This window comes from Delphinapterus leucas, chromosome 1 (genome assembly GCF_059928025.1).
Source record: "Delphinapterus leucas isolate spDelLeu-1000000601 "Yukka" chromosome 1, BTC_Dleu_Yukka2, whole genome shotgun sequence".
Classification (NCBI taxonomy): Eukaryota; Metazoa; Chordata; class Mammalia; order Artiodactyla; family Monodontidae; genus Delphinapterus; species Delphinapterus leucas.
Genome location: NC_143129.1, coordinates 89,634,781 through 89,649,200, shown reverse-complemented (window position 1 = coordinate 89,649,200; position 14,420 = coordinate 89,634,781). Strand labels below are relative to the sequence as shown.

Here is a 14,420-nt window from a genome sequence, read left to right as displayed (position 1 = left end):
ATGCTTCCCTTTAAAATGTCAACATTGCACTGAGCGGAAGAATTAGGTGGACATGCTAAGCTGCTGCACTAAAAGTAATCACCATAACATTTTAGCTCTGGGAATCAGCCAGAGAGAAGCATGGAGCAAAGCCTATTTCAAACTTAATTAAAAATAAAACCAATTGTATTTAGAATAAAGTCCAAACTCTTTTACAATGATCTATAGTACAAGGCCCTAAATGACCTAGTCTCTGCTAAGTCTAACCCCTGGTTCACTGTGTTTCAATCCACTGCCACCAACATTGCAAAGTTTTTCCTACTTCAGAATCCTTGCCTTTGCTCTTGCCTCTGCCTGGAATGCTCTTTCCCCAAATCATCAGATATTTGGCACTTTCTTATCACTCAGGTTTCAGCCCAAATGTTACCACCTCACAAAGATCTTTTCTAAAGTAAAAGTACCCATTATTACCATTGCTCTCCATAACAATATTAGCTTGTTTTATTGTCTTTATAATATGTATTGTTATCCAAAATTAACACATTTATGAATTTAATTTTTCATTGCCCTACTTCCTGAACAATAATGTAAGCTTCAGTTCTCTGGTTCATCATTGTATCCTCTAAACCTAGGATAGTGACTGAGATAACAGTAAGTACTTAATAAATGTTCATTGAATGAATGAGTTATACTTATTTAATTAAATCTAAGACAGTATTGACTGTGTGATACATCATTATTTATGTACCAGCAAGAAGAAAATGTTGCCATTTTCACTGTGATATAGGGAGTTCCTTGGCGGTCCAGTGGTTAGGAGTCCGTGCTTCCATTGCAGGGGGCATGGGTTCCATCACTGGTTGGGGAACTAAGATTCTGCAAGCCGTGCTGGCACAGCCAAAAAAAAAAAAGCAACACACTATGACATAATACTTTTATTACTTAGAATTTTATATTTATTAAAAGAGCCCTTTTAAACTAATTTAGACCTAGTTTTTTAAAATTATGTCACACTTGTGTGTATATAAAGCAAAAAAAAAAGCAAAGTAAATTAGTTAAGGTATTCCTAAAACTTCTTTACTAGTCCAACTCTTCTGAATCTCTTTCTTTTTAGTAATAAATTTGAATATGTTTTTATTTTTTATAAAATTTATTTATGGCTGTGTTGGGTCTTTGTTGCTGCGTGCGGGCTTTCTCTAGTTGTGGCGATTGGGGGCTGCTCTTCGTTGCAGTGCGTGGGCTTCTCATTGCAGTGGCTTCTCTTGTTGCAGAGCACGGGCTCTAGGTGTGCAGGCTCAGTAGTTGTGGCTCGCGGGTTCTAGAGCGCAGGCTCAGTAGTTGTGGTGCATGGGCTTAGTTGCTCCGTGGTATGTGGGATCTTCCCAGACCAGGGCTCGAACCATTGTCCCCTGCATTGGCAGGCAGATTCTTAACCACTGCGCCACCAGGGAAGTCCCTGAACATATTTTGAAAATGCCATACATCAAGAGGCACCATAAAAAAATAAAAAACCAACAGACTAGGAGAATATATATTTGCAACATATAAAACTGACAATGTATTATCATGAATGTATAGTAAATTAATACATATCAATCGATAAGAAAAAAGTCAAAGAAAAGGAAAATGGAGGAAAGACTTGAATGTCTATATTAAAAAAATCTCTGTATAGGCAAATAAACATTTGAAATTATGCTCAGCCTCATTAGTAATCAGGGGAATGCATATTTGTTCTGAGATAATTTTAGGCTTACAAAAGAATTAGAAATACAGCACAGAAAGTTCCCATAAACCCTTCACCCAGTTTTCTATTATGTTAATCTTACCTCACCATAGAACAATTTTCAAAAGTAGGAAATCAACCTTGACCCAATAATATTAACTACAAAATTAATTCGGGTTTCACCAGTTTTTTCTCTAATATCCATTTTCTCTCCTAGAATCAAATCCAGGATCCCATCCTACATTTAATACTATGTCTCCTTAGTTTCCTCTATCCTATGACAGTTCCTCAGCTTTTCCTTGTCTTTCATGACCTAGATACTTTGGAAAATATTAGTCAGTTATTTTGTAAACCTCCCTTAATTCAGTTTTGTCTGATGTTTCTCTTGATTAGATTGAGGTTATGCATTATTTGGAAGAATGTTACAGAGGTCATGTACCCTTGTCATTGCATTGTATCAGGGCTTATATGATGTTGAAAAGTATTATTAGTGATGTTTACCTAATCAATTGGTCAGTGTTGTCTGCCAGGATTCTTCATGGTAAAATTACTGTTTTTCCCTTTATAATAATTAAATATTGTGGTGGAGATACTTTGAGACCATACTTGATTGAACAGTGTCCTGTCAAAATTCATGTCTACCCAGAACCTCAGAATGTGGCCTTATTTGAAAATAGGATCTTTGCAGATATAATCAAGTTGAAATGAGGTCATACTGGACTACGGTAAACCCTAATCCAACCATCAGTGTCCTTAGAAGAGGTAAATTTGGACACAGAGACATATAAGGAGAACGCCATGTGAAGACTGAGAAGGCAGAGATTGCAATGATGCATATGGAAGTCAAGGAATGCCAGGAATTGTCAGAAGCTAGAAAAGGGGCATGGAACACATTCTTCCTCAGAGCCTCCAGAAAGAACCGACCTGCCAACACCATGATTTCAGACCTCCAGCCTCCAGAACTGTGAGAGAATAGATTTCTGTTGTTTTAAGCCATCCAGTTTGTGGTAATTTGTTATGGCAACTCTGGGAAACTGATACAGAGACTATGCAAATATCCTTTTTCTGTTTGAACTTTAGTCCACTTATTTTAGCATGCATTGGTGGATCTTGCTAATAAATCTCTTTTTTGTCTCATAGATGTGCAGGTTTTTCCACACAGAAGTATTCTTGGGCCACCAAGAATACTGGTAATGCAGAATTTCCTGAGTGTTTCATTGTTGTCTCCAGGATTTTATTCCAAGCTGCCAAAAGCCACTGTGGTAGGCAGAATTTTAAGATGATCACCAAGATTCCTATCACCTGGTACACTTGCCATGTATAATTCCTTCCTTTTGAGCGTGGGCTGGGCTTGTAGATCTTAGAGGATATCACTTACATCTCGTCAATGGCAAAAGGGATCATTGCAGATATAATTAAGATATCTAATCAGTTGGGTTAATCAAGAGGGAGCTTATTCTGTGTGGGCCTAACCTAATCAGGTGAGCTCTCTCTCTCTCTCTCTCTCTCTCTGTCTCTCTCTCTCTTTTTCTTTTTCTTCCCCCTCAGTGGCTGGAGACTTTATCTTGGCCATACCGGCAGCATGTGGGATCCTAGCTCCCTGACCAGGGATCGAACCTGTGACCCCTGCATTGGGAGCACAGAGTCTTAACCATTGGACCACCAGGGAAGTCCCCAGATGAGCTCTTAAAAGGGAGTCTAGAGGTAGAACGCAAGGGAAGTCAGAGATGATCTCCTGTGAGTTCTACACCTGCAAGGAAATGAATTTTGCCAACAACCACGTGAGTATGGGAGAGGGCCCAGAGCCTTAGACGAGATGCTAGCCTCGGATGATACCTTGACTTCAGCCTTGTGAGATCCTGAGAAAACCCAGCTGAGCCCTGCATGGACCTGTGACTTACAGAACTGTAAGATATTAAATAGGTGTTGCTTTAAACTGCTAAATTTGTGGTGATTTGTTACATAGCAATAGAAAATAAATACAGCCATACTCCAAATTCTTATGCTGGCACTCCTGATTTTACAGTAAGTGCTAATGGAAAGTTCACAGAAAACAGCTAAACCCCCATTCCTTTCTCAAATGGTCCTTAGTTTGTTGACTGAAATATCAAGAACTTGACTTTATCCAGTCACACCACCAGGAATGCAAACCAATTTTCTTATGCTTAGAATCAACTAGATGACCACCCCTACATGTATAAGACATATCTCAATTTCAGAGACTTTAAAGTATGAAATAAAGATGAATCTTAGGATCAATAACATACAGAAATCCATTTCTAGGAGGCTAGACGAAGTGTTGAGTGAATTGTAGTTCATCGAAGCTCTGAAGGTTCCACTTTCTCTTAGGCATTCTTGGAGAGTGACAAAAGAAGCAGCATCATCAGCTTTCCACTATGAATATTAGTGGATAATAGTCCTTAATTCACTTTGAAAGTTGCCATGAGACAACTGCAAGTGAAATAACTGCAGGATACGAAATACAACTGCTTATAGTGAAACGTGTCTAATATCAATGAGGTAGATGGAGGAAGAATTAAAAATTAGGAGTCAGATATTAGCAAGGATTTTTAAAAAGTATAATTTTATTATTTTATATGTATGTATCTCTTAACAATATACTGTAGTCACATGATGAAATCTAGTACATCAATGAAAATGAATGACAACTATGTACAACACAATGAATCTTAGAAACATAATGAAGAGTGAAAAAAATCAAATCCCCATAGACTACTATACAGTCTAATACCACTTTCATAGAGCTCAAAAAGGAGCAAAACTAAAAAATGTCACTTTAGTGTTATACACATATTTTAGGTCTTTTCTCATGTGATAAAACTATTAAAAAGAGGGAGCAGAGGGGTAGAGACAGGAGAGGAGCACAAATAAATAAATGTAACATATGGGTAATGTTCTATTTTTTAAATTAGGTGATGAATTATTATGCTTGATAATTTATTTGCATGTCACATCTTTTTATGTCAAAAATTACATTAAAACATAAGGGCAAAATTATGCATAATGTGTTGACAAAATTTATATTTGCATTGTTGCTTTTTAAACTATGCTTATTTTATCAGTCAGCGTTCTTAATTATAGTCAATTCAGGTTAATTTTAACAAAAAGTGATTTTATTAAAAGCTAATAATCCTCAGGTAATCCTCAGGATCTCTGGATAGCCAGAAAACCAGAATTAGAGGCTATACAACCTCTATAATCACTTCAGATAATTGCTTCAGTGAAGACCCCACTGTGTCCACTGGGGCGGAGACACTGCAGCTTACACCATTGACTTTGCTGACACTGGATACTGAATGTTGTCAGTACAGCCACTTGCTTCTCGTTCTGTGGAGGTGGATGTAGTAGCCAGTGTTGTAGTCACTGCCTTTATTCAAAGAATTCAGCATAGTTCCCTGCTTCTTTGTATCACTAACTTTTAAGGCAGAGGTATCTTCACTGGCTGCAAAGTGGCTGGGAAAACATCTGACACTTTCAAATTTTTTAGGAGGGAGGAAGGCTCTGCCTCATTAGGTGATGGGTTCCCTAACTATAGTATAGGAGTTAGGATAATGGGCAGACTAAAAAGAAATGTCAGATGTCTTCCGCAGCCCATTCCTTGGCCACTCAACACCAACACACTCCTTTGGCTAATGCTTACACTTGTTAAAAACTATTCAGTGTAAGAGGACTTGTGTCAGACATTGTTAGCTGCTTTACCAATACTGTTTCCTCTTTGCTAATAGAATACTGATTTTATTTGCGGCAGCTATGTCCCCAGCCTCCTTTGCTGCTAGAAGTGACCATGTAACAGGTCAGGCAAATGACAAAGGGAAGTCTGTCTGGATTTCTGGGAAAGCGTTGCTTTTCCTCATAAAAGAGAATACATATAGCTGGCATACGACATTTCCCTTTTTTTTCTGCCTTCAAACATGGACATGACTTCTGGCAGAGCAGCAACCTTCTTGCAACAAGAAAATTGCGTGAAGGCTGAAAAACAACACGCTAAGGAGACAGATTTGAAAGACAGAACTGCACCCTTTCCTGTATGTATCAACAGTAAGGATTGTTAAGCACTGATTAAGCATTGTTCTTTTTTTTTTTTTTTTTTTTGTGGTACGCGGGCCTCTCACTGTTGTGGCCTCTTCCATTGTGGAGCACAGGCTCCGGATGTGCAGGCTCAGCGGCCATGGCTCACGAGCCTAGCCGCTCCGTGGCATGTGGGATCTTCCCGGACCGGGGCACGAACCTGTGTCCCCTGCATCGGCAGGTGGACTCTCAACCACTGCGCCACCAGGGAAGCCCTAAGCATTGCTCTTTTCAGTTGCACGCACATACTCTCAGCTACACCACTCTAAAAAACAGATGACAATTATGTCTCATTCCTTAAGACTCCATTTATTAAATTCGTGATATTTTCTAATATATGGGCTGTGGTGTATCTTTTGCACCATTAATAAAATAGATTTTCCTCTCAAGAACCACTTGAACTCTGAATAGTATTTGGCATTTAAAGGAATCTTAACTTAATGGTTAAGAATATGTTTAAGTCTGGGTTTGAATCTTGGTTTCAGTTTGGAATAATAACAACCTCCTCGTGCCTGAGTATCTGTAAAATGAGGTACAGTTGAAATGGAGATTATATAATAACTAGAAAGCACTGAGCTTTCTAGTTCTACTCATTTTGTCTCTATTGGATTCTCAAGTTGTAAATAGTCCCTCCTCTGTACTCTATACATCCTTATATTGGATTTATCACATTGTTTGCCTCTCCTACCAGATTTTTCTTCAAAAACACTGTCAACGCCTCCCCCCTGCTTTTTAAAATTCATAACTCCAAATCAAGTGCCTAACATAGTAAACTAGACAGTCTGAAACTAGTGTCCTTAGAAGTTATCTGGGATGATTATTAAAATACAAATTCCTAGATTCCATCCCCAAACTTCTATTGTAGTAGGTCAGTGAACCACATTTTGAGGAACACTGAAATAGATCTTCAATGTTTGAATCAAATTATGCATAAGGTATTAATATAAGGTAATAAAGGTAGGTATCAATAATATTTACGCATTTTTCCAAGATACTTCCAAAGAGTTTTAATTTTATACTTTGACTTGTAATCATGTAACTTATGATTTCTAACCATGAGGAAACCTCTAAAACCATTTCAGAAACAACTATTTATAGTTATCTGAACTACAATGTGATAATTAGAGAGTATTTATGAAAAACCCCGTGTACCTGATAGGTTGCTATATAAGTGAAAAATAAACCCTTGCACTTCCTATAATTAGACTCATTACTGAGTAAAATTAGCTGATATTCTCAAAATGAGATTTTTATTAGAAAAGTTTGTACTAAAATTTTGCACATCAGTCAAGTTCCATCATCCACTGCAAAATAAACTTTCATACCCATTCAGACCAAAGTCAAGAACATTCCTTCTCCCCTTCAATTTTCTAACTACACACTATTTTCATAGTATTAACACCAGCTAGAATTCACATTATATAGGGTGCTAAGAATTCTTGAGGCTCATGCTTCAAGCTTTTGATTTACCAGGGGGAAAAGTTAACATTTAGATTTATCCTGATATCTGAGATGTAAAGAACTTTACAAACAACTCTAAAGGAACATAAAGTAGATAAAGGGACACCATGTTATAGTTTAATGGGCCATTTGATTACCTTATCGTTTTCACTGAAAACTGGCCATGGCAGCTGACCAATGGTATAGGGTACCTGCCTCCTGAATGGAACTGTGGAACAGAGTGGCACTTAGGACATATACTGCAAGGCAAATGGCTAGACTAAAAGTTTACATACTCTTAGGAAATGAGATAAAAACGTCCACACTTCGGGTGGAAATTGTTCGCAGGATTCTGAATAGAAATTTGACAAATTAAAAAATGACATATACCGATTCATTACAGCCTACCATTTTAGGCAAAGTCCTTTGGTATTACTGGGATCAGATGCTCTTAGGATATCATGGAGAAATTCTGTTGTTTTATTTGGAGTTAATTCTTTATGGCTGTGCAAAAAAAAGGTTACACCACACAAAGCACTAACAAAAAACTCTTTCTAATGATGTGTCTCTCCCATGCAGTATAGTGCTTACGGTTACTGGGAAATAATGATAGGTTTAGCATTCATTATTTCAATTATTTTTGGGCAAACCTAAATTGATAGTATTACATGAAGTAATTTATAAGTTTGAAATGTGAGTAAACTGAGATGGGGGAATGAAATGATGAGTGGGCCTAGCTGACCACTTAGCATTTGAATCTCAACACAGCTTCTATGAATGTAATAAACTCTCATTAAGTGATAAAACTTTGCTTCCTGTGAAAAATGGATCTAAAAAGAAAGCCAACTACTAGTACTAGTAATGAAAGACATCCAAGTAAGTGATGGTTCTTAATTATAAATGAAAGTTATATATAAACTGTAGAATGTAGTACCTAAGAACTATGATGTGAATAAACCAATTATATCTTCTTCACACTGGGTAAACTACCCAAGCTGAAGATTTCCTAGTAGGACAAAATTGAAAAATTGACTACTAACATCTAATAGAATAAATAAAAGTTACTTTTAGCATCTGAACTAAGAGCACATGTGTGTGTAAACACACACAGGACAAATTTTTCAGCATTCTTTGAACAATACGGTGATTATCCTACCACTAGTAAAAAAACAGTTGACTTATTTTCAAGTATGTTTCCCAGGGACTAGCAATAGGTTCTCTCAAATTAAGAGTAAAGACACCAGGCCATAAAGTGTCAACTCTTAGCACCAGAGAGACTTAAAACATCAAAAAAGGTGAATGACATTACAAATTAGAGAATCTGCCAATCTACTTCTGTGGAATTGAATTATTTTTCTCAAATGGAAACAAATCCAGGTTTATGCCAAATATATTGAAAAAGCTAATCTCTTTTTAAATTTTTTAAGAATTGCAATTTACAATCCTATATAAAATAAAATTGCTGGTTTATAATAAAATGCTCTAAGTTTCAGAGATATGAAAGAACAAAAATGAACTGAAAACAGTTCATATAAATTGAGGTCCCAGAAATGAAAATTAAAAGTAGTCTCTTAGAGAAAGGAATGGTGAAACTCAGTGTATTTTAGTGAGTATTTTCACTAACATACCCCAAAACTGTTTCGTGGACAGCCACTTTTGACTGCGAATTCTAAACTGCCACTTGATACATTTAATCAACGTTAAATCAAGTCTGAGGCAAGACACTGAATGGACAATACTCGAATAGAGAGATAATAACTTCCTTCCTCGATAAACAATCTCTAGCCGTCATTCAGAAGTTGAATTATTTGATAGCTTGGGAAGCAGTGTCCATTGAGTTTTCCTTCCTGACCCGAAGAGACTCACTACTGATGGACAATAATTCTCGAAGTTCCTTATTTTCAAGCTGGAAAAAAAAAGTATATGTTCATTTCAGGTATTTTGACTGTCAAATTGCATCAGAACACATTGTTTTGGGCCTGAAACAGAAAGCATATTATTTTAATTTTAAAAGTTTTAAGGAAACAAAAGAACTGAGAATTTCCTAAAATTCTACTTATTTATTCATTTAAAAAACATTTACTGAGTAATTTCCACATGCCACGTGTTAGGACTACACAGAAAAAAACAAGGTCCCTCTCCACTTGAGGAATTCACTGCTTGTCAAACTTTTTATGGTTCCCACAAGTTTTAGTATTGTTTCTTCTATCTTTCAAATTCCTAATAATAATTTCACTCTGCTCAATCTTCTCTCCTAGACGTCCTACGGTTTTGGAGAAAGGAAGGAAAGGGGGAAAAGAATCACTGGGCACACAGCCAGGTATCACACGCGTGTCTTACATCTATTATCTCACAATAGGTAGGCTAAGTACCATTGCCTACATCCATGTTCTCTTTGAGATGAGGACACTGGCCCACAAAAGTCCAAAAACTTGTCCAAACTTAGACAACTTAGATGGGGTATTGCTGGGGTCTCAATCCAATGCCCCTGTTTTTTCCACTTAAAATATTAAGTAAAATTTGTCCCACATTTCTTTAGGCTGTTTCCATAAGTGAGATAAATTAGGGACGGCGTAGACAAGATCATTCTATCATTTTACCTAACTCCTAGCTCCTAATTGGGACCTTGCCACTCCCTTTGATTTCCAGGTAGGGCAGTTTGCACTCTTCATCCTTATTCTCTCTGCAGGAAATTCTGGGAAGCCACAGCATTTTCAGGTTTCACTGAGAGTTAGAGCCCATGGTCATTAAACCTTGTACCATATAAAGTGCTTCCCTCAATACTCTGTATCTCTCTCCTAGCATTTATATACCATTTCATACCAAAATACTACTAGTCTTATTCCTTTCGTTAGACTCTGAGCAGGGACCCTGTCTTTTTCTCTCTAGTATTTCTCAAAGGGCCCATGACAGCATCTTGTAATAAGAAACATTCAAATCATCTATTGCAAGGGTCCCCAACCCCCGGGCCTCTGATGGCTTCTGGTCCACGGCCTGTTAGGAACCGGGCCGCACAGCAGGAGGTGAGTGGCCGGTGAGCAAGCGAAGCTTCATCTGCCACTCCCTATCGCTCACATTACTGCCTGAACCATCCCCCCATCCCCACCCCCAGTCTGTGGAAAAATTGTCTTCTACGAAACTAGTCCCTGGTGCCAAAAAAGTTGGGGACTGCCGATCTATTGTAATGCTTTTCCTTAACAATTTTATGGGCACACTAACACCCCAGGCCTTTCTTTGTAAATTACTCCCATTTTTAATCAAAATATTACAGAAAATAGCTTTTAAAAAAAATCAAGACTATCCAATAAAAATTAATTAAAAAAAAATCAAGACTATACGACTTATAAAGTAGACTGCAGTCCCTTGACTTTGTTTCCCAAAGGCAACCATTTTTAGTATTTTTATCTATTTCTTTTGGTATTTACTTCCATAATTCTACATAATATGCCCGGTACTGCTATTTCCTGATCATCAAGTTTAGACATTGCCTATTTGAGCTCTTTTTATGGCAGACGAGGCACCTTAGCTCACATGTAATCTGTCCCTTCCACTCTCTCTACCCTCTCAATATGATATCTCAATTTCTAGCTAATACACAGCTGGCATTTTCATTGTTTGCTGCTGATTACATTTCCTTTCTTGAAAAGGGTATGGAGGATGTATTTTAATTTTAAATCAGACCACAAAGGAAACATCAGTACATAACAGTGATAATACAGTGATGGCATATCTTCCAGAGTCTGAAATCTCCGTAAAATATTGTGAACCTAAAGTACCAACAATCTTACCTCTAATTGTGCTAGTTTTTCCTGAATCTTACAAAATTGATCATCATCCATTTGAACTGCTTTCCTCATCACTTCTCCCATTTCACAGATTCTGTCGATCTGACTCTCAATTTCCTGTGAGGATATTAAGAATAAAAAGGTGAAAAAGTCATCTTTTTTACAGACAGGAAGTTCATGAAAACATGTGCATTATGATGTTAAAAGTTCATTTAATCTGTGGTACAGAGGTTACAAAGGAGTTTCACTACAATCTAAGTCCTCAGAGGTAAAGCCATAATAAAGTTATCTTGTGATATTCACAGATAATTTGTTTTCAAAAGATCAGTTCTAGTCTAACCACCCATTGGATACTGGACACTATCTCTAAATGGCTGTTTAACTTAAATTTGAATACTTTTATTGGCAGGAAGCTTACCATATTCCAAAGTATCTTATTCTATCATTGGACATATCTCTTAGCAAGTTTTTCATAAAAGCTAAACTCTGTCTCCTTCAAGGATCAAGTTTTCTCCTCTGGACCACAGATTATTATCTTGTCCAGATGTAAGCCATTCACATATTTAAAATATCCCTGTGCCCTATGACTTTAGTTAACTGAAGTCATTAAAATGCTTCAAGTGGGATCTAAGATGAAACATATCTTCCATAAATTCCACTGCAGTAAATAGTGAGGTGTCAATCTATTAATCTAGGATTAAATGATATAGTACCTGTGAATGTACAGTGGCAACTCTGAAGCACTCTACAAACTTAAGAACAATTACTCAGTCTCCCAAATTAAATCATAAGCAACCAAAATATAGAAACTATGCCATGTCTTTTTTTTTTAAACCATACTTCTCTCTCCTAACAACATAGTATGATGCTATGTAGTTCAGTTTAATAAAAGTTTACTGACCCCCTGCTATGTGCCAAGTACTATGTTAGGGATAAAAGATGAATTCATGCTCCTTACAACCAAGGAGCTTACAGACCAGTGAAATGTACAATAATAACTACCCAAGTATTTACTGAGCACCTTCAACACTAACTGGCATTGTTTGGTGGAAGAGCTAACTAAGCATTCATTAACATCTTGAAAAGAGATCTTGGTGAAGGGGGGAGGAACTTTAGTCTTACTCAAATAAAAGGCCCTGAGCAGCCCTTTACCCCCTTCTTTCTATTCATATCTTTACAAAGCTATAGTAAAACCTACAGCAAATGTGATAAACATGAAAGGAAAACAAGCTTACTTTTCTTCAAAAGCAAACACACAATCTAAAACAATTTCAAGATTTCAATTCATTTAGAATGTATTCATCAAAGTTTCTTACTGCAGAGTGAGATTGGTGAGCTTTCAGGACTGGTTCAGCATCCACTGCTTTTTTAGCAACCATTAATTGTAACATCTGTTTCCGGTATTTGCTCATGATGAGTTCCAAAGCATCCTGGTGTTCCTCCAAGGAAACCCATAGCTCTATCAAAAAAATAAAATAACTTGGCAGTGATGTCTGAGAGATACGTCCTAAAGCCAAACTCAAACAGTTGGAATTTTATGACACTTCATGTAACATTATGAATCCAAAGTTGTAAATTAGTGTTTAAGTCCACAGAACTCAACAGTTATGGTCTATGTGAAAAATATCTTTCTAGGCAGTGGCAGCATAATCTGGTAGAAACAACACGGGATGTGGCCTCAGAAGACATGAGTTTAAGTTTAGTTCTGTGAGTCACTAGATTACGACTCTTAAGCAAATCATTTAACCTCTCTGAGCCTATTTCTTATCTGCCTTGTAATAATAAAAACCTTGCTTGTCTACCTCAAAATGAAGATGTGAGAATGCAATGGCATGATACACGTGAAAGCCCTCTGTAAACTGATATACAAATAACTATTCATACTACTATCATTAATAATGTATTCATCAAGCCCAAGAATATACACCCGAGGATACGATTTACCTCTTCCACCTTGCACAAGGAACATAAAAAAACCTTCAATCTTAGCTTTAATGTTTATTTCAATTAATATTTAAACATTAAATTTTAAGTCCTTGAGGATATTCTCTTGTTATGCAAGCCTCCATGTTGGGACACCTAATAAGCCATGCAATAATTCAACTCTACTAAGCACCTCTTTGATAAGCTGCCTTTAAATAAAAAATCAGTAAGACCTTGAAAAGGGTAATGTAACAAACTTTACTGACACTGGGCGAGCACAGGCTAACTTTCCTATTAAAAGTACTGATTTGGGAGGCGAGAATTCTACCACTGAACCACCAATGCCCCTCTCTGACTTGGAAATACATACAGAATGTGCGCTTTTGTGAACAGTTTGTCAGTTTTGCAAGAACTTATGAAATATTACTGGATATGAAAAAATCATAACTACACAAAAAGGCCTGACCAACCTCTGTTTTCCTGCTGCAAGTCTCTAATCTGTGTATTCTCTTGGGACAGCAGAATGTGAGGTTTGTATTTGGACATGTCCTTTATATCGGATGCATCCTCTTGATACTGGACAAACAGAGACAGACTAATCGCGCATTAAAGAGAACAGCCGCAGATGCAACTTAATAGGCAGGAGGCAGAGCTTCAGGGCAGCATCCTCAGCCCCGACCCCGCAGAACGTTCTCACCACCGCCCTCTTGGACCAGGACAAAATTCCAGGCCGAGTGCCCACTCTACCTCACCCTCCACCCCTCAAGTGCCCGGAACCCGAGGGCACGGACCCCTACCCTCTGCCTGACCTGGTCCGGAAGCGCTGTCCCCGCCTCCCGCATAGCGGCCACCCGCCGGTGCAGCGCCGCTGATTGATCCACTAGCGACTCGGCGGCTGCATCGTGCTCCCGCAGCCTCTCCAGTAGAGTCTTAGCGTCTGTCAGAATCTTCTCGATGGTGCAGCTCATAGCGGCCACAGGACGACAGTCGCAGAACCGCTCAACTGCGCGAAGAGTTCAGATCTCCCTGAGCCGGGCTCAGCTTTACAGACGTCACTTCCGGGTACGTTTAAAAGGCGCCTCGGTGGTAGCCGCGATATGCGCTTGCGCAGTGGCAGCCTAGGCGGCCGGTGACCCGCTTCAACCGGCGGCTTTCCTGGAGTCTCGCCCAGGGCACAGCCCTGGAAGCCTGCCCTTGCCTCGTCCGTTGGTTTCCTGTTTCCGCAGCCTGGTGGTCGAGTTGTGTTAAAGCTGGGCTAGTCCGAGTTTCTCCTTTCCCTACTGGTTTTGATTGATGTGGATTGTTATTGTAACCGTTTGTTTTTTTTTTTTAATTTTTTTAATATTGGTAAAATACGCATAAAATGTATCATCTTAACCATTCAATAGTAGTAAGTACTTCAGGTTGTTGTGCAGTCATCGCTACCATTCATCTCCAAAACTCTTTTCATCTTGCAAAACTGAAACTCTGCACCCATTAGACTT

The 14,420-nt window shown here is 38.1% G+C and overlaps 1 protein-coding gene across 2 annotated transcripts; it reads right to left on the bottom strand.

Moving 5' to 3' along the window:
* Window positions 1-4,264: 4,264 nt before the first annotated feature.
* Window positions 4,265-14,002, bottom strand: SIKE1 (suppressor of IKBKE 1). 2 transcript variants are annotated; one of them, XM_022583995.2, is made up of 5 exons: window positions 13,746-13,997; window positions 13,407-13,512; window positions 12,330-12,472; window positions 11,017-11,130; window positions 4,265-9,134 (listed from the first exon to the last, which is right to left on the bottom strand). In XM_022583995.2, exons 1-5 carry the CDS (start codon window positions 13,902-13,904, stop codon window positions 9,033-9,035), a joined length of 624 nt encoding a protein of 207 aa, XP_022439703.1. In that variant the 5' UTR covers window positions 13,905-13,997; the 3' UTR covers window positions 4,265-9,032. The 2 variants fall into 2 exon arrangements, with proteins under 2 accessions (XP_022439703.1, XP_022439704.1); XM_022583996.3 differs by lacking the exon at window positions 4,265-9,134 and adding an exon at window positions 9,141-9,491 and having other exon boundaries at window positions 13,746-14,002.
* Window positions 14,003-14,420: the final 418 nt, after the last annotated feature.